Source organism: Myotis lucifugus, unplaced genomic scaffold, assembly GCF_000147115.1.
Source record: "Myotis lucifugus unplaced genomic scaffold, Myoluc2.0 scaffold_156, whole genome shotgun sequence".
In the NCBI taxonomy this organism is placed as follows: domain Eukaryota; kingdom Metazoa; phylum Chordata; class Mammalia; order Chiroptera; family Vespertilionidae; genus Myotis; species Myotis lucifugus.
In genome coordinates, this window is record NW_005871204.1 from 2,091,930 (window position 1) to 2,110,731 (window position 18,802).

An 18,802-nucleotide genomic window follows, 5' to 3' on the forward strand; every position below is an offset into this window, starting at 1 on the left:
AAAGTCCTACACTTTGTCTCCTATTTTGTAGATCCTACAAAGCTATAAAGTCAAAGCTTAAATGTATGTTTAAAAGATGACTTCAGGATGAAAGTCTACTTCAGTTATCCAGTTACCTCTTTATAACTTACTTTTAAGTCTCTGAGAATTCCTTACATTCTTGACAACTCATTTATGCATTTACCTCTTTGTGTTTTATTCACTACATGTAGTTGTGTTGATTGGGGGGGAGGGGGAGGAGAGTCATCATCCTGTCAGAAATGGAAGTCCAAGACATTGTTTTAGACTTAGAATCATTTTAATTAAACCTACCACTGCCCTAGCTGGCTTGGCTCAGTGGATAGAGCATCAGCCTGCGGACTGAAGGGTCCCAGGTTCGATTCTGGCCAAGGGCACATGCCTGGGTTGTGGGCTCGATCCCCAGTAGGGGGTGTGCAGGAGGCAGCCAATCAATGATTCTCTCTCATCATTGATGTTTCTATCTCTCGCTCCTTCTCCCTTCTTCTCTGAAATCAATAAAGAAATATATTTAAAAAATAAATAAATAAATAAACCTACCACTTATAGTGCTGGATCATATGGTAAGTATATGTTTAACTTTGCAAGCAACTGTTTTCTGATGTGGTTGTAAAATTTTACAGCCCCACTAACAATGTATGAGATTTCCAGTTCCTCCTTATCCTCAGCAGATGTGTTTTAAAAAATGTTAACCATTCTAATAAGTATGTAGTGATATCTCATGTTTTCAATTTGCCTTTCCCTGATAACTAATAGTTTTGAGCATCTTTTCATACACTTATTTACCATCCATTTATCTTCTTTGGGGAAGAAGATAGTTTCAAATATTTTGTCCATGTTTATTTCTTATAATTGAGTTTTGAGAATTCTTTATTCCAGATATAAGCCCATGATCAGAAATATGCATTGAAATGTTCTCCCCCAGTCTGTGGTTTGTCTTTTCATTAATTTATTAGTGTATTTTACAGAATATACATTTTTTATTTTCATGTCTAATTTATAAGGTTTTTTTCATAGATCATGCTTTTGATATCATATCTAAGAAATTTTTGCTTTGCTTAAGATAAAGTCACAAAGATTTTCTCCTAAAAGTTTTTATAGTTTTAGGTTTTAAATTTAGATATGTAATTTCTTTTGAGTTAAATTTTATATGTGTGTGAGATACGGGTCAATGTTTAATTTTTTTGCATATGAACATCTAATAATTTCAGCCCTATTTATTAAAAGACTGTCTTTTTTCTACTTAATTGCCCTTGAATCTCTGTAAAAAATCAATTGTCTATACATGTGTTGTTCTATTTCTGGACTCTCAATTCTGTTCTATTGATCTATGTGTCTGTCCTTTTGCCAGTATCACACTGTCTTCATTACTGTCGCTTTCTAGTAAGTCTTGACATTAGATGATGTTAGTCCTCCATTCTTGTTCTTCTTTTTCAAAATTGTTTTGACATATTAATTCCTTTGCTTTACACATGAAATTTGGAATTAAAATGGAATTTTCTGATCATGTATATTAATGTTTTTTCCAGCTTTATTGAAAAATAATTGGTATACATTACTAAGTTTATGGCATATAGTGTGATGGATTGATTTACATATATTATGAAGTGTTTACCACAATAAGTTCAGCTAACATCCATCTTCTTCTGTAGATACAATACAAAGGAAAAATATATTCTCCTTGTGATGAGAACTCATAGAATTTACTCTCATCAAACTTCCTATATATTATATAGAAGTGTTAGCTATCGCATTCATATTGTACTTCCCTAGTATTTGTTTATCTTGTAACTGGAAATTTGTACCTTTTGACCATCTTTGTCCAAAATAATATTGTTTAATAAATATGTTTGTATCTGAATCCAAAAGTCAAAGAATCCTGAGAAGAGTTGTGCCAGGGTCAATTGCTTTGATTATCATAATTCAGGGAAGAGGCACAGAGAAGATGTATGTTGATTAAGTGCCAACTTCAAGATTTGTCAATGGATAGACTAGAAATCACAGTAGGTACCAATTAGGAAAAGAGCTCAGGTTCACAGGTTAGACAGATCAGGATTTGAACCCCAAATTATTTGCTAACACTGTAATATAGACTAAATTACTTACATTTTATGATCTTTGGTTTCCTCCTCAGTAAAGGGAATAATAAAATGAACTTAATAGAGTTTTGAGTATCACACAATATAATCTCTATAAAGCATAGAGCCCATAACTGGCACACAGCAGACACTCAGTAGGTATTATTATTATATGACAGTATAATTTATATTATTGTAACATTTTCATGTATACTAATAAAAGTTCTCTTGAGAATGTGCCAGTAAAGAATTAACCAGTTTTCTAAACTACAACCTAATCATCAAGTTGAAGGGATTTCCCAATACCAGCTATAACAACCATCAGCTCAGGTAGATGATGTGTCTTTCAGTTCTAATAGGATAAGGGCAGATAAATATCACATTAAGTAAGCAATCTTCAAAAGCAGCAGCCTTTCATTATTGAAAGTTTTAAATCAAAACTGTTTAATAAGCATGATGTCATCTCATCTTTGGATCCAAAATAATTTTGATTTCCCACATAGGCAGCTTTTTCGTAATAGTAGAGTCTCTGTGGGGGAGTAGTTTGCCATATGCCACAGGAAATAGAGCTGAGAGTCTATAACAAATATATATATATATATATCCTATATATATATATATATATATATATACACATATAGATAGTTAGATAGATAGATAGATAGATAGATAGATAGATATAGATATAGATACACATCTTCAAAACTGTCTCCATATTTTACTTATTTTTATTACACTCCTTAGGGTGACTAAATGTCATCTGTTTTTTCCTCTCTCTGTCTACTGTGTTTTAGTGCCTGCCCAAGTGACTGGCTTGCATGTGGCCAACCAAGGGACAACCAGCAGCCTATTTACTAACTGGACCCAGGCAGCGGGAGACATAGAGTTCTACCAAGTCTTACTCATCCATGAAAATGTGGTCATCAAAAATGAAAGTGTCTCCAGTGAGACTAGCACATACAGCTTCCACTCCCTCAAATCAGGCAGTCTCTACTCCGTGGTGGTAACAACAGTAAGCGGAGGGATCTCTTCCCGACAAGTGGTGGTGGAAGGAAGGACAGGTAAGAAGAGCACATGGACCTCCAGAGTTCCATTTTTAAAACATTCTATAGACAGGTTAATTTCTGATCTTCCTAAAAGCCAAGTCTTGGTACCATCCAGAAGGTAGATGTTGCTCTTCCAGGAATGAAAATGGAGGGCGGGGGGGGATGAGGGTAGGAGACAGTGAATTCTAAATTTTCTAAAATCTCCAATAAGTGACAGAACTCAGAAAAACCTTTGTGATGACATGATAGTCATTTGATCCAAATCTCATCCATTATACATGATGAATTGATATTGACAGTTATATGAAAACTAGAGGCCTGGTGCATGAATTCGTGCACAGGTGGGTCCCTCGGCCTGGCTGGCAATTGGGGCTGTCTCGCCCAGTCCCGATCAGGGCCAATCGGGCCTAGCCGGCGGGGGGAGGTGCTGCAGGAGGTTGGCTGGCCATGGGAGGTTAGCTGTGGGAGCACACTGATCACCAGAGGGTAGCTCCTGCATTGAGCGTCTGCCCCCTGGTGGTTAGTGCGTGTCATAGTGACCAGTCAACCGGTCATTTGGTTGACTAGTCTTAACAGTCACTTAGGCTTTTATATATATAGAATATTTAGCTGAAGTTAATCAACTGATGATGAAAACAGTCATGCAATTTGTATATACTATAGGACTTTATTATGATAGCCATCAAGGGCAATACTATTTACTATGCACTAATTTCTGACACAATACCACAGTTATTAATTTGCAAACTACTTCTAGCCAGGGAACTTCTGAAGGGTATCCATATCTTTTCCATTTTGTACACTTGGCAGATCATAAGCTCTCAGTGAATGTCTGTGGCACTCAGCCCAATTAAAATAAGTCAATGATTATGGTTGACATCAGAAAGGCTGTTCTCACCACAATAGCTCTTTCTGACCACAGCTGGTCCAATCGCCAGACTTGATTCCAAGAGAGGATTCTAGGTTTGTTTGTTTTTGCCACTAGAGGGCAGGAAATGCTTTGCAAAGAGGGAAAAAAAAAAACACCTCTGGTTGTGTTAGTTATTAGACTCCCCAGGAATAAATAAATTCATTGCAAGAAGATCAAAGCTATGCTCAAGTCTAAGCTTTCTAGAAAAGCTATTGCATTCTTTACCATTTCACTCAGTCATCATTATTGATGAGTTTGATTCAAACACTTTTATTTGGATTGTTAGGATGTTTGTTCCCGTTTCTACATAGGGGACGTCCTGACACATTTACATCAAAATGCCTCCACTTAAAATACTTTATGAACAGCTACACCATAAAAAATGCAGTAGGGCCAAACCAGCCGGCCTGTGCGGCTCAGTGGTTGAGTGTTGACCTATGAACCAAGAGGTCATGGTTCAATTCCTGGTCAGGGCACATGCCAGGGTTGCAGGCTTACTAGCATCCGAAAGGCCTCCTTGCATTTTCATTTTGATTTGCCTTCTGATATGAGAGCACTCATAGCATGTCTTGACCTCTTTCTTATAATCAGATTTGATCTCCTGAGTTCACACTGTTTTTTGTGACCATGATAAATCACTCAAACTTTTTTGATTGTGCTTTTCTTTTAAAAATATTCTCCCCCTTTTACAATCCTAGTCCCTTCCAGTGTGAGTGGAGTAACGGTAAACAATTCTGGTCGCAATGACTACCTCAGCATATCCTGGCTGCCAGCTCCTGGAGATGTGGATAACTATGTAGTGACTCTGTCTCATGGTGGCAAGGTGGTTCAGTCCCTCATTATTGCCAAGTCCGTCAGCGAATGCTCCTTCAGCTCCCTCACCCCTGGCCGCCTCTACGATGTGACCATAACCACAAGGAGTGGAAAGTATGAAAATCATTCCTTCAGCCAAGATCGGACCGGTAAGTCTATGAGAAGGTACAGGTTCTAAAAGAGCCAGCTTACCATGTGGCTCAAACATCTTAGATCTGCTGTATTTCTGTAATCCTAGGAGAAAAGGCCACTGAGGTCAGAAAATTGTTACAGAGTCATCATATTTTGACCCAGGAAACCCCTATGTGAGGAGAAATTACCATCAGAGTAAGATGAACAATACTTTATGGCTAGAATTCATATTATATTCAAACACAGTAACAAGTTTTTCTGTTTAGAGAGTACTTTTTGGTTGCTAGACCCTGGCTTTATATTTGTTAACTACCTTAACCCTTAAAAATTCTTTGTTGAGGTAATAGTTGTTATTATTACTCCCATTTTATTTATTTTTTATTTTGTTGTTGTTAAGCCTCACCCGAGGGTATTTTTCCCCACTGATTTTTAGAGAGAGTGGAAGGGAGGGGGAGAGACACAGAGAGAGAAACATCAATGTGAGAGAGACACATTGATTGGTTGCCTCTTGCACACACCAGGGATGGAGCTGCAACCGAGGTACATGCCCTTGACCAGAACCAGACCCGCGACCATTCAGTCCAAGGGCTGAAGCTCTAACCTCTGAGCCAAACCGGATAGGGCTATTACTCTCATTTTAGAGATCAGGAAACCAAAATTAAGGTTAAGTAACTTGACTACTGTTTAACTTGTTGACTAGCCAGTGCATTTAAAATCCTAGATTTAAACCCAGTTCTGAATGACTCCAGAGCCTACTAACTTCTTTTTTTTTTTAAATTTAGATTCTTTATTATTCAAAGTATTATTTATGTCTTTTTTCCCCCATTGATCCCTCCCTGGCTGCTCCCACCCCCCAGCGCATGCCCTCAACCCCTACTGTCTATGTCCATTGCTTATGCTTATATGCATGCATACAAGTCCATTGGTTGATCTCTTACGCGCCCCCCCACCCCGAAACTCCCACCCTCCCCTGCCTTCCTTCTGAGGTTTGAAGGTCTGTTCGATACTTCTATATCTCTGAATCTATTTTGTTCATCAGTTTATGTTGTTCATTATATTCCACAAATGAGTGAGATCATGTGATATTTATCTTTCTCTACTACGTTTTTCATCCTGAAATCCTTCCTGAAATGTCTGTTGGTCAAGTCTACTGTTCATCTTTTTTTACACAGGATAAAAATGTGAACCTTCATAGTTCTGGGACCAGGAACAAAATCTTAGCAAAGGCAATGAATGCCAGGTCTCCGGTGTGCTGGAAAGAACTAAATTTAGACAGCTAGCATTTCCCCAATATACTTTTTTTTTGGAGAATAGTTTGTTGATTTTTAGAGAGGAAGGGAGAGGGAGAGAGAGAGAGAAACATCGATGTGAGAACATAGCATCAATTGGCTGCCTCCTGCAGGCCCCCTACTGGGAATTAAACCTGCAACCCAGGCATGTGCCCTGACCGGAAATCGAACCAGCAACATTTTGGTGCAGGGGCCGATGCCAAACAACTGAGCCACATGGGCTAGGGCTTCCTGGGGTTTACATCTGCGATTTCTGCTTAAGGTTGACATTAATATTTGTCAAACCCTGCTGAGCTATGGGTTGATATTTTCATTTTAAAATGTCGATTTTCTATGCGGATCTGGAACAACTAACAACATCCTATGACTTCACACGTGGTCTGAATCTAGTAGGCACTCAAATCTTTGATGAATCAGAATTCACTTAGATCAAGGATTTTCACCTAGTGCTCCATGGGTAGACTTTAGTAATGCAGTAATCCCAGAAATTGTCCCTGAAGTTGTTGGGGATAGGGAAGGTATGTACTTTTGGGGGGGAGTGCATGGTTTCTTTCAGATTCTCATAGTTTCTGTGACCTCAAAAAGGATCAAGAACCACTGATTTACATTGTTACATCATGCTAGCTTTGAAAGTGTTCGTAGAACAATCTAATCCTGTCTCCATTGGAAATAAAGTCCCAGAGAGAAACTGGCTTCTCCATAGTCACATGGTTGACCAGTAGTCAAGTTCAACCTGCCTCCAGCACTATTTCCATTACATCTTGTGATCCCTGAAAGCACTAGTCAGGGATATAGAGATATTCCCTACCCTCAAATGATTTAAAATCTAAATATACTGATAATCCCAATAATGTCTTAAATCTGTAAAAGCAGATTTCCATTTACAAAGCAGCCTGATATCAGTGTCTTATGTTAATCAACTTGGAGCCTAAAAAATCACCAAAAATTAAAGGGTATGCCAACCAACTACAGTACTGACTCCTTGCTTCCCCTCAGCGTCAACTCATGAATGTTTCCTGTGCATCTGACCTTTACATTGCAAGGCCTTTTGCTAAGATTGTTTTTAAACACAAGAAAAGTGATTCTTTTTTCAAAGCACCCTCTTGAAAAAAGAGGGTGCTTCACCAGCATGAACTTGGATTTGGTGCACGACTAATCGAGGCAAACCATTAACCCTGACAAATCAGTTCAACTGGAGAGTCATGTCTGAGCTACTGTCTTGTTAATTTGGGCTGATTGTCTCAATGTTCTTTTCCTTTTCTAATGTTCTTGTTCTACATTTCGGATGAAAATATCAATATTTCTAATTCTGTATCACATCACCTCACCGTGCAGCAAGGCGAGTCTCACACATTACCTCCAGTTCCACCTGGAGAGCCCCTTATTGCCTTAGCATGGTATTCAGCTTGGTGTTTCTTTCGATAATAGTTGCTTTGCCTTCAAGAAATTGCTTGGATCATTGACCTTTCTTAACCCATGCATTCAACATCACTTCAGAATTTCTCCTCCTTAACTCTGTGATAACTAAATTCCAGCAACACTGTCATTGGTCCAAGGTAAATATCTTGAAAAAAGCATGCCTGTCCTTGCTCCATATCTGTGGTGAGATTTATGCCAATACAAAAACTAACCAGTACACATAAGCCAACAAAGGATAGTAGTGCAACTTGTAGGTGTGAGAAACATCATGAAAAATGTAGCTTAGATGCCAAAATACTGACATTTAATACCTCTCTCTCACACAAGTGGAAGAGAAGACTTGGACGTAGGCTGGGCGTGTGGCCAGAGCAGAAATCCCTGATTTACCAAACACAGACAGAGGCCACACAGACCTAAAAGACATGCTAGTGTTGGGATACAAGTTCAGTACTCTGGATCTTCGTTCATACCTCTTTCCAGTGCTCCTTCTCATATATTGATAATATCCAGTTATAGCCACATAGTAATGACCTACTGTTGAATTAAAATACAGTCCCAAAGGATAAATTAGAATACTCTTAATATTATGCTCTAAATACAGATTTTAAAGTGTTCCTGTTAACAAGTATTGATTGATTGACCAATTGAGAAAAAACCCACAGGTACACAGAATTGTATTTTTGTTTATATATTTATGGGGGTGGGGAGGAAATCTCAGGTGCACAAAATTGGATTAATCATAATTCTTGGTTCTTATTTTTAGGCATTTAACTTAATTTAGATAAAAATCTTAATAAGTTGCCGAAACCGGTTTGGCTCAGTGGATTGAGAGTCGGCCTGCGGACTGAAAGGTCCCAGGTTCGATTCCGGTCAAGGGCATGTACCTTGGTTGTGGGCACATTCCCAGTGGGAGATGTGCAGGAGGCAGCTGATCGATGTTTCTCTCTCATCGGTGTTTCTAACTCTCTATCTCTCTCCCTTCCTCTCTGTAAAAAAATCAATAAAATATATATTTTAAAAAAATCTTAATAAGTTAATATGTACCTAAGATACCACGATCCAAAATAAAAACTAGGAACCTGACACTAATCTATGTCAGATAAGGTGGTTCCCACTTCACTAGTCCATCCCAAGGTAACCATCAATTTGACTCCAATTTTCATCTCTTTCTTGCTTCCTACCTTGCATATTTTATTATTTGTTATCCTAAAATTATAGGTTTTAACATTTTCAGTTGTTTTAACATAAAAATGTATATTTTATGAAGTATATAATCTTTTGGGACTTAGGTCTTTTTAAGTTAATAGTATATTGATAAGAGTCATTCAGATTTTGTGTTTTAATGCTAAGATCAATAAATCTATATTTTTGTGTTTTGAGTTAAGAATAAACTAATTATGACCACCATATACCAGTTCATTCAGCTAATCTCCTGTGGATGGGCATTCTCTCTCACATTTGGTTTTATCAGGCTTTTTAATTTTACCGATCAAATCTATTTAAGATATATTTTTCCATGGCCCGGACTTATATTTCCTTGATCACCAATGATGTTGAACATATCTTCATGTATTAATTAATCATATGTGTTTCCTCTTCCACTTTTCTTTTGGATTGTTTATATTCTTCTTGGTGACTTTTTATCATGTCTTGAATCACCAAGGTATGTTGGAATTACTAATACCATCACCATCATTCATATTAATAATCAGTTATCATGTTTAATGTTCTATTTTGTACATGACATTTTCTGTAGGCTAAAAACAGGATTAGGATTAATTCATCAGATTCTTTTTTTAAAAATCCATTTAATCATTCCAACGATTATAACAGTCTTTTCCTTTCAGAAATGTGTGGTTTAAAGGTCTAAGACTTTTATTTAAAATGCACACAATAAAAAATCTCCTCTCTTTTTCATGTCGTCCCAGGTTGTCATCTGTGATCAATTGCTCACTAAGAATCAGTAAATCTTGAGCAGTTCTCTGTTCTGTTTTCAGTGCCTGACAAGGTCCAAGGAGTCAGTATTAGCAACTCGGCCAGGAGTGACTACTTAAAGGTATCCTGGGTGCATGCCACTGGAGACTTGGATCACTATGAAGTCACCATTAAAAACAAAAACAACTTCATTCAAACGAAAAGCATCCCCAAGTCTGAAAATGAGTGTGTATTTGTTAAGCTAGTTCCTGGACGGTTGTACAGTGTCACTGTTAGTACAAAAAGTGGGCAATATGAAGCCAGCGAACAAGGGAATGGGAGAACAAGTAAGTGGAAAGATTGCAAAATTTGATGGTCGGTTGGGTCTTGAAGGTTACTGAGTAAATAATTTATCTGAACCTTGAATTTTCTCTACTTAGTTATCAGTAAATTACATTCCCAGTAAGTCTCACTCAGAACTAACATCGTTTAGCCCAGCCATGGCCTACAATTATAGGATATTTATTGGGAGATAAAAGCAAATATACTTGGCAAGCAAGAAGGCCAAATGCCCCATTTTTCTTCTCTGTCCTCTTGCATTGTGCATTGTGACATTTAAAGTTCTGTACGTTTTGTTTTATCTTATGATTGAGATCATAACTCATTTTACAATTAGATTCCACCAACATTTAGCATATAAGATTTATATCAGGAAAATAACTACAATTTTAGCAGTTGATTTTCAATTTTTCTTGTTTAATTACGCATGAAGTAATTTAAGTGACTTATGTGGGGAAGAGAGATGTTTGCCAGTTCCTTGAATGTGATTCATAAATTATTGTGTAGGTAAACTTTGATCAGTCACTTTCCTGAAGTGTCTTCTAATACTCCTCCCTAGTCCCAGAGCCTGTTAAGGATCTAACATTGCGGAATAGGAGCACTGAAGACCTTCTCGTGACTTGGTCACGAGCTGATGGGGATGTCGACCAGTATGAGATCCAGCTGCTCTTCAATGACATGAAATTACTTCCTTCTTTTCACCTTGGAAATACTGCAACCGAGTATCGCTTCACCTCCCTAATACCCGGGCGCCGGTATAAAATTCTCGTGTTGACGATCAGTGGAGATGTACATCAGTCAGCCTTCATCGAGGGCTTCACGGGTAATTGGAAATATGGATCTTGAACCTGACCAGTTATAGCAGTATGCAGTTGGCCCTTGAACAACATAGGTTTGAACTACGTGGATCCATTTATATGCAGATTTTTTTCAATAAATATGTTGGAATTTTTTTTTATTTTCTTACTACCATGAAGCAGTGATATCTGTTATTCTAGGCTACCATAAAACCATCATATTTCTGCTTCTTCATTATCAGTGAATGAATCATTACACCTGTAAATAATATTATTTTTTCACATTATTTTCTCATTTCTGATGTCTATTCTTAGTAGTATGTATAACATTTACAGTGTATTGTGTCACATAAGACAGTATTGATGTAGGTACTGACAAATAGACAATTCATCTTGTAAACAGATGGCATAAACTTACAGTATCGATACATACAGTAAGTACTATAAAGGTATTTTATTTTCCTTACAACTTTCTTAATATTTTTCTCTAGCTTACTTTATTATAATAATATAGTATATAATACATATGACATACAAAATATGAGCTAATCAACTGCTTATGTTATTGGTAAGACTTCCAATGAATAATAGGCTACTAGCAGTTAAGTTTTGGGGAAATGAAAAGTTATATGCACACTTTCAGCTGCATAAGAAAGGGGGAGTGTCTGCCCCTAACCCCTACCTTGTTCAAGGGTCAACTGTACTGGTAAGTGTAAATATCTCTGTTGCTTGGGTATCACTTCTTTGGAACTTTATTAGTAGTGTTGCTATAATAGTTAATGTTTATTAACAGTTTTCCATAAACCAGACCCACAGCAAAACACTTTACACATACATTCTGTTTAATCCTCACAACTTTATGGGATGGTTGCTATTATTATCATTACCATTTTTCTGATGAGGAAACAAACTTACAGAGGTTAAGCAATTTGCCTGTAGTCCCACAGCTGGTGAATGAGAAAACCAAGACTTGGACCAAGGCAGTCTAACCCCTTGCTCTATTACTGGCACCGTTCACTTCTCCTCACTGGCTGAGATGCCACTCTAAACTTCCCTCATTAACTTCAGTTCAGGCAGAAGAGTCAGAGAAAGTGGATAAATTGATACCAGTTTTTTCTATGTGTATCCTTTCAGTAGATGCCAGAACATAAGAAGCACAAAAACTTTGGTTGAAATTCCCACAGTTCATTCTCTAAGTGATGATATTTAAATTTATTTTCTTTTTCAGTTCCTAGCACTGTTAAAAATATTCACGTCTCTCCCAATGGGGCGACAGATAGCCTGACAGTGAACTGGACTCCTGGTGAGGGCGATGTTGATTCCTACACAGTGTCCGCATTTAGGCAGAACCAAAAGGTGGAATCTCAGACTATCCCCAAGCACATCTCCGAGCACACGTTCCACAGACTGGAGGCTGGGGAGCAGTACCAGATTGTGGTTGCCTCGGTCAGCGGGTCCCTGAGGAACCAGATAGATGCGCTCGGCCGGACAGGTAAGCATCCACCTGGAGAAGGGCCAAATTGGTCTCCATAATGGGACAATGATGTGCTTAGTTACTCACAAATCAAAAATACCCAAATTTAAAGCCACCTAAATTTGTACAATTCAATATGGTTTTAAGAGCGTTTCTCATATTTCTTTGCATTTTTCTTTCTTAATGGAGATTTTCAAAAGAAATGAAATGTAATTAGGAACCAAATCATTTGAATAAATTTTTAACTTGTTAAAGGCTTTAAAATTTTAACAAGCAGACTTCTATAATTATGCATTTTTCAAAATATTATCACTTTCTCAAAATTCTTTTTTAAGAAAAAAAATGTTCCTATACCATCTACTTCACTTGTGATAGCTAAAGAACAAGTAATAAATCAATGAATAATGTATATGTTTACTTATATTACTATCACTATTAATATATTACTTTCAAAACAAAAATCATCTGCAAGCACCTGCTACATGCCAGACATCTATACTAATAAAAGGGTAATATGCTAATTAGTGTGGATGTCTTCCGGGCGTCCATCCAGACAAAGACACAGCAGCTGCGAGCCCCAGGGCTCAGGCAGCCGAGGGCTCACAGTAGCCGTGGGCTCACGGAAGCCGTGGGCTCAGGCAGCTGTGGGCTCAGGCAACCATGAGCCCCAGCGGCTGCGAGGCCCGGGATTCAGGCCTTGCAACCACTGCAGCCAGCAGTGGCAGCAGCAGCGGGGTGATGGGGGCAGCACCTTCCCCTGATCAGCCCGGTTGCCTCCTGCAGAGGGAGGCCAGTCTGCGGCTGTAGTAGGACATCCCCTGAGGGCTCCCAGACTGTGAGAGGGGCCAGGCCAGGCTGAGGGACCCCCGCCCCCGTGCACAAATTTTTGTGCACTGAGCCTCTAGTATATATATATAAACCTAAGCGACTGTTACAGCTGAACAACCAGAACGACTGGTCAACCAGTCACTATGATGCGCACTGACCACCAGGGGGCAGACACTCAATGCAGGAGCTGCCCCCTGGTTGTCAGTGCACTCCCACAGCCAACCTCCTGTGGCCCCTCCCCTACAGCCAGCCAACCTCCTATAGCCCCTCCCCCTGGACCCCAATCAAGGGGCCGGCTGGCCAACCTCCCACGGTCTCTACCCCCTGCCAGTTGGCCTCCCCAATAGGCCCTGATTGGGGGGCTGGCCATCCAACTTCCCGGGGTCCCTCCCCCGGCTGGCCGACCCCCTGATAGGCCTCGATCACCAGCCAGGCCAAGGGACCCTACCCATGCACAAATTCGTGCACCAGGCCTCTAGTTTAAAATTATCTCTAGTCACACTACCTGGTAGAGGATCATCATCTCTACTTTAACAATAAGGAAAGTAAGGCTAGAAAGTTTATGAAACATTATCTAGATACATGTAATAAGGTCTGGAGTTACTAGTATATTTCAAATCTAGATCTGTCTGTCTCCAAACTTCATGTTCTCTCTACTGTGACACAATACTTCTTAGGTGTCTTCCTTTCTCATAACCATTTATTTAGTTGTGGGGCTTGAGCCTTACTATGTCTCCAATTGACATATTTCCCACCATGTGTCAATCACTGTGCTAGAAAATGAGAATTCAGTAGCAAGATAATGCTTCTGACCTCAAGAAACTTATAACCTATTGAAGGAGACCAAGAAGTAAAAAGGCAATGACAGTATACCATGGTAAGTGCTAAAATAAAAATGAATATGGTGTACTATAGGAGCAAACAGAAAGAGTCAGGGAGGAAGTAATAGTTAAACAGATACTAAGAAGTCATCCTGATGAAGCAGAAACCTTGGCACATTGGGGACCCTTACACTGTTTAGTATGCTAGAATAAAGAATGTGAGCCATGTGGCCAAGGAAGTAGACAAATCAAATTGTAAAGAGCCTTGTATGCCTTATGAAGGTGTTTAGAATTATGGAGAGCCATTGAAGTGTCATCAGCATGGATGTACTATGAGAATATGCCTGATACACATGTAGTTTGAAACTGAGAGGTAAGGAATCAAAGGGACTGGTCAAGTAACTTGTAATAATATATGAGAGAGATGATATTGTCTTAGGGTAGTGGTAACAGACAAGGTGAGAAGTAGAGAGATCCAAGAGAAATAAGATTTAGGAGACAGAAATTATAAGATTAATGATTAATTATATGTAGAAGGGTAAGAGTTTCTGACTTAGATCAAGAGATAGAATCAAAGGACAGTAAGGAAATTATGGGAGGGAGATGAGGAGTCCAATTTGGGCATCTTGAGAGTTGGACATTTGTGAAACATCTAGAGAGAGATGTCATTTGCAAAAATAGAAGACAGGTCTGAAATATGAGCCTAGGACAAAAAATATTATTAACAAATAACACTATTTTTCCTTTCACATCAAGAGCCGTAGTACAAACACTATTATATACTATTGCTTAAGTCAAGGCTTGAAGCTTTGACTTGAGTTATTTGGGAATAAAAGTCCAAACAAGCAACTACATATTCCAAACTATATTCATTGAATGTAAATTTGTTCAGCATTCTTGCACTCTCTAGAAAAATACATATACATCATTCTGAATATTTATCAGTGTCACTTCTATGAATTATTCTACTTGTTTGACTTCAAGAACCTGTCTAAATTCAGAGAAAAAAATGAAAAATCAAAGCAATCCTACAGGTAATTCAGGACAAGAAATATTTTCTTCTAAGGGCACATGGAAAGTGTCAATGCAATAATGAGGCATCACCTTCCATCTGCAGTTGCTTTAGGAGACATTTTCTCAACTGGTTACTTTATCCTAAATGATGAAACCTGTTTCTTTTCTTCCTTTGCAGTCCCAGCATCTGTCCAGGGAATAATTGCAGACAATGTATACAGCAGTCATTCCTTAATAGTAAGTTGGCAAAAAGCCGTTGGCATGGCAGAAAGATATGATATCCTACTTCTAAATGAAAATGGGATTCTTCTGAGTAACACATCAAAACCAGCCACCACGAAGCAGCACAAATTTGAAGACCTGACACCAGGAAAGAAATACAAGATACAGATCCTCACTGTCAGCGGAGGCCTCTTTAGCAAGGAAGCCCAGACGGAAGGCCGAACAGGTAATTCACACAGCCTGCTGTTTTGTGTGAGATATCTCCTTGTCTGCTATTCCTTGGGAACAGTAGCCTCAGAGGGATGAAGCAACATGGGGAGATCACATATATTTCTTGACACTGTAAGAATGGAGACTTGATTGTCCATGTCCACGTCAGCTGGCCTGTGGACACAACTTTCAGCCCGCCGTACTCCAATTTAGATTTTTCATGAAAACTGTCTCTATTAGTTCCCTATGGCTGCTAGGGTAAATTACCACAAATTTAGCATCTTAAAACAACATCAACTTACTATATTATAGCTCTGGCGGTCGGAATCTGAAGATGGGTCTTATGGGGCTGAAATCAAGGTGTTAGCAGGGTTGTGTTTCTTCTATAGACTTTAGGGGAGAATCTATTCCTGCCCTTATCTCTTCTAGAGGTCACTCAGGTTCCTTGGCTCCTGGCTCCCTTCCAGCAGTGGTAATACCCCAACCTCTGTGCCTGTCACCAGATCTCCTTCTTTACTCTTCTGCCTCCCTCTTCCATATTTGACTCTTGGGATTACATTGGTCACCACCCAGATAACCCAGGATAAGCTCTCCATCTCAAGATCCTTAATTTAATCACATTCAGAAAGTCCCTTTGGCCTGTCAGAGGAAAAAGAGGTCAGTATAGCTGGAGAAGAGTGAGTGATAACACAGTGAGGCATGTAGTCAGAAAGGTAACTGGGGTCAAGAAACGATCACAGTTGTAGAAATCCTAAGGGTCAAAAGCTAAACTAATGCAAGGAGGCTGATGAAGAACAGTAGATATAGTCAAGAAATATTTCTACATGAGGTAAGATGGTACTTGGTGGCTAAGTGGAGTGCAGATGGAGGAACAGGAGATTCTGGAGTTCCTACCTGGCATGTTTGGTAGAATATAGGCCAGTGATGGCGAACCTTTTGAGCTCGGCATGCCAGCATTTTGAAAAACCCTAACTTAACTCTGGTGCCGTGTCACATATAGAAATTTTTTGGTATTTGCAACCATAGTAAAACAAAGATTTATATTTTTTATATTTATTTTATATATTTAAATGCCATTTAACAAAGAAAAATCAACCAAAAAAATGAGTTCGCGTGTCACCTCTGACACGCATGTCATAGGTTCACCATCACTGATTTATAGGCCGTGAATTTAGATGAGAGAAGCAGAAAGAGGGAGTTCCAAGGAGGAATATACAGGATTCCGTTTTGGACTGAGTTTGAGATGTCTGAATGACTTTCATAGGGAGGTGATTATTGGTAATTGAAAATATGGGTCCCAGCTCAGAAAAGTGAGAGATAGAGATTTGGATAAAAATTCTAATTAAATCCATATCTTAGTCTGTTCAAGCTGCTATAACAAAAATACCATAATCTGACTGGCTTAAACAACAAATACTTCTTTCTCACAGTTCTGGAGGCTGGAAGTCTGAGATCAAGGCACCAGTAGATTGGGTATCTGGTGAGGGCTCGCTTTCTGGTTTATAGATGGCACTTTCTCATTGTGTCCTCACATGATGAAAAGAGGAGAGAGCTCTCTGGGGCCTCTTTTTAGGGCACTAATTCTGTTCATGTGGGCATCACCCTCATGACCTCATCATCTCCCAATGGCTCTACCTCTTAATACCATCACCTTGGGGGTTAGGTTTCAACATACGACTTTGGGGGAACACAAACATTCAGACCATAGTAATTCATAAAGTGAATGAGGATGATTGCTTAGCTATTGTTATAAGATATGAAGGGGATAGAGGATAGAACCATGGACAGCACCAACTTTTAAGTGCCTGACATAAGGAGAAAAAGGAAGCAAAAGAGCCTGAGAAGGTGTTTGCTGTGGAGGGAAAAGAACTCAGGAAAGACTGAGACAAATGTCCTGGTCTGTTTCCACCTGCATCTGAAGACTTCTGTGGAATCAGGAAGCATCTGCGCCAACAGTGTCAAAGCTGGTGACTTCTGTTGGCATTTGATTGCTTTCACCAACAGGTAGCACTAAATGGGATTGCAAAATCCTAATGTAAACTTTTAAAGAAAAAATAGTTTGGACTTTCCTCTTGCTTCTCTTTCCTCTTGCTTCTCTTTCCTCTTGCTTCTCTTACCTCTCCCTTTCTTTCCCACCAGTCTTTCTTCCCCACAATCCTTCCCTCTCATGGTCATTTCCTAGCTCTCAGACGGCATTCAGAGACAGTTTTTGTTTTGTTTTGTTTTTAGCTCTGATATAGCTCTTAAAATTAGAAAGACATTTAGTCACACAGGTCAGATTAACATTTATTATATACCCCCTCCCTTAAAAAATATATTTGAAGATACTTTCCCATTACTGATTTTCCTTCTTCTTTTGTGGTTTTGTTTTTAAAATGAACAGTTTCAGCATCAATAATTAGATGTATGTATTTACTTTAATGTCTCCATGAAGTCACTATTTGTTAAGGGCAGGAACCATGTGTTTTGAACTATTGCTTGAGTGAACCCATCTAGGTGCCACGCTAGGCTGTGTCAGGGACATGCCAAAACTCAATCTCACTCTCTTGCTCCTCGACTTTTCCAGTGCCAGCAGCTGTCACCAACCTGAGGATCACAGAGAACTCCACCAGACACCTGTCCTTCACCTGGACCACCTCAGAGGGAGAGCTCAACTGGTACAACATCTTTCTGTACAACCCAGATCGAACTCTTCAGGACAGAGCTCAAGTTGACCCACAAGTCCAGAGCTTTTCTTTCCAGAACTTACTGCAAGGTCGAATGTACAAAATGGTGATAGTAACTCACAGTGGGGAGCTGTCTAATGAGTCTTTCATATCCGGAAGAACAGGTAAGACCGGGATCCACGCACTAAGGAATAGCAGGGAATTTATCACAATAGTCGCTATTCTACCCAGGATATAACTTTATATGAAATTTGTGACCTTCAGGCTTTCTGACCCTAAGTCAGACCTTTGATTGTAGTTTTTGCACTGCCTTCTGCTCTGTTGCTTCCACTTGTTTACCTCATAGGTTAATGAAAAAATGAATCTCGTTCCTCTACTTTCATGAGGGTTATTTATAATCCAAGCTCTGCCCTTATTCTTTCTACAAGACATAGATGGAGTAGAGGGCAGGTCCTGAGAAGGACAACTACAAATGGGACCAATAAGCAAAGACTGCTGGGAATCAAAACCACAGCACTGGATGAAATGAACACCAAGAGTTCCAGGAAAACGAGAGGGAGAAACATCTCTCTGGGCTGCAAATAGGAATCTGGACCTTCTCTTGTTCCATAATTTGAGCCTATTCTCTCATTTTTCTATTCAAAATTATTTTTCATTTGACATTAGTTTTTGTTGTTGTGTCCAAAGCACTGGGCTTAAGTCTGGAACATGACAGTGAACAAGAGCGATGACACCCCTGACCTCATTGAGCTCTACATTAGTGGATGGAGAGGGGCAGGGGACAGCAGATTTTAAAGGGAGATGATTTTGGA

At 39.2% G+C, this 18,802-nt stretch overlaps 1 protein-coding gene across 1 annotated transcript in view; it reads left to right on the forward strand.

Annotated features, from left to right (window-relative positions):
- Positions 1 to 18,802, forward strand: part of PTPRB (protein tyrosine phosphatase, receptor type B) — a 78,845-nt gene that overhangs the window by 21,973 nt on the left and 38,070 nt on the right. The window contains 7 exon segments of the mRNA XM_023759450.1: positions 2,891 to 3,157; positions 4,751 to 5,014; positions 9,703 to 9,966; positions 10,518 to 10,781; positions 11,984 to 12,247; positions 15,071 to 15,340; positions 17,891 to 18,154. Coding sequence (XP_023615218.1) covers positions 2,891 to 3,157; positions 4,751 to 5,014; positions 9,703 to 9,966; positions 10,518 to 10,781; positions 11,984 to 12,247; positions 15,071 to 15,340; positions 17,891 to 18,154 — 1,857 coding nt within the window.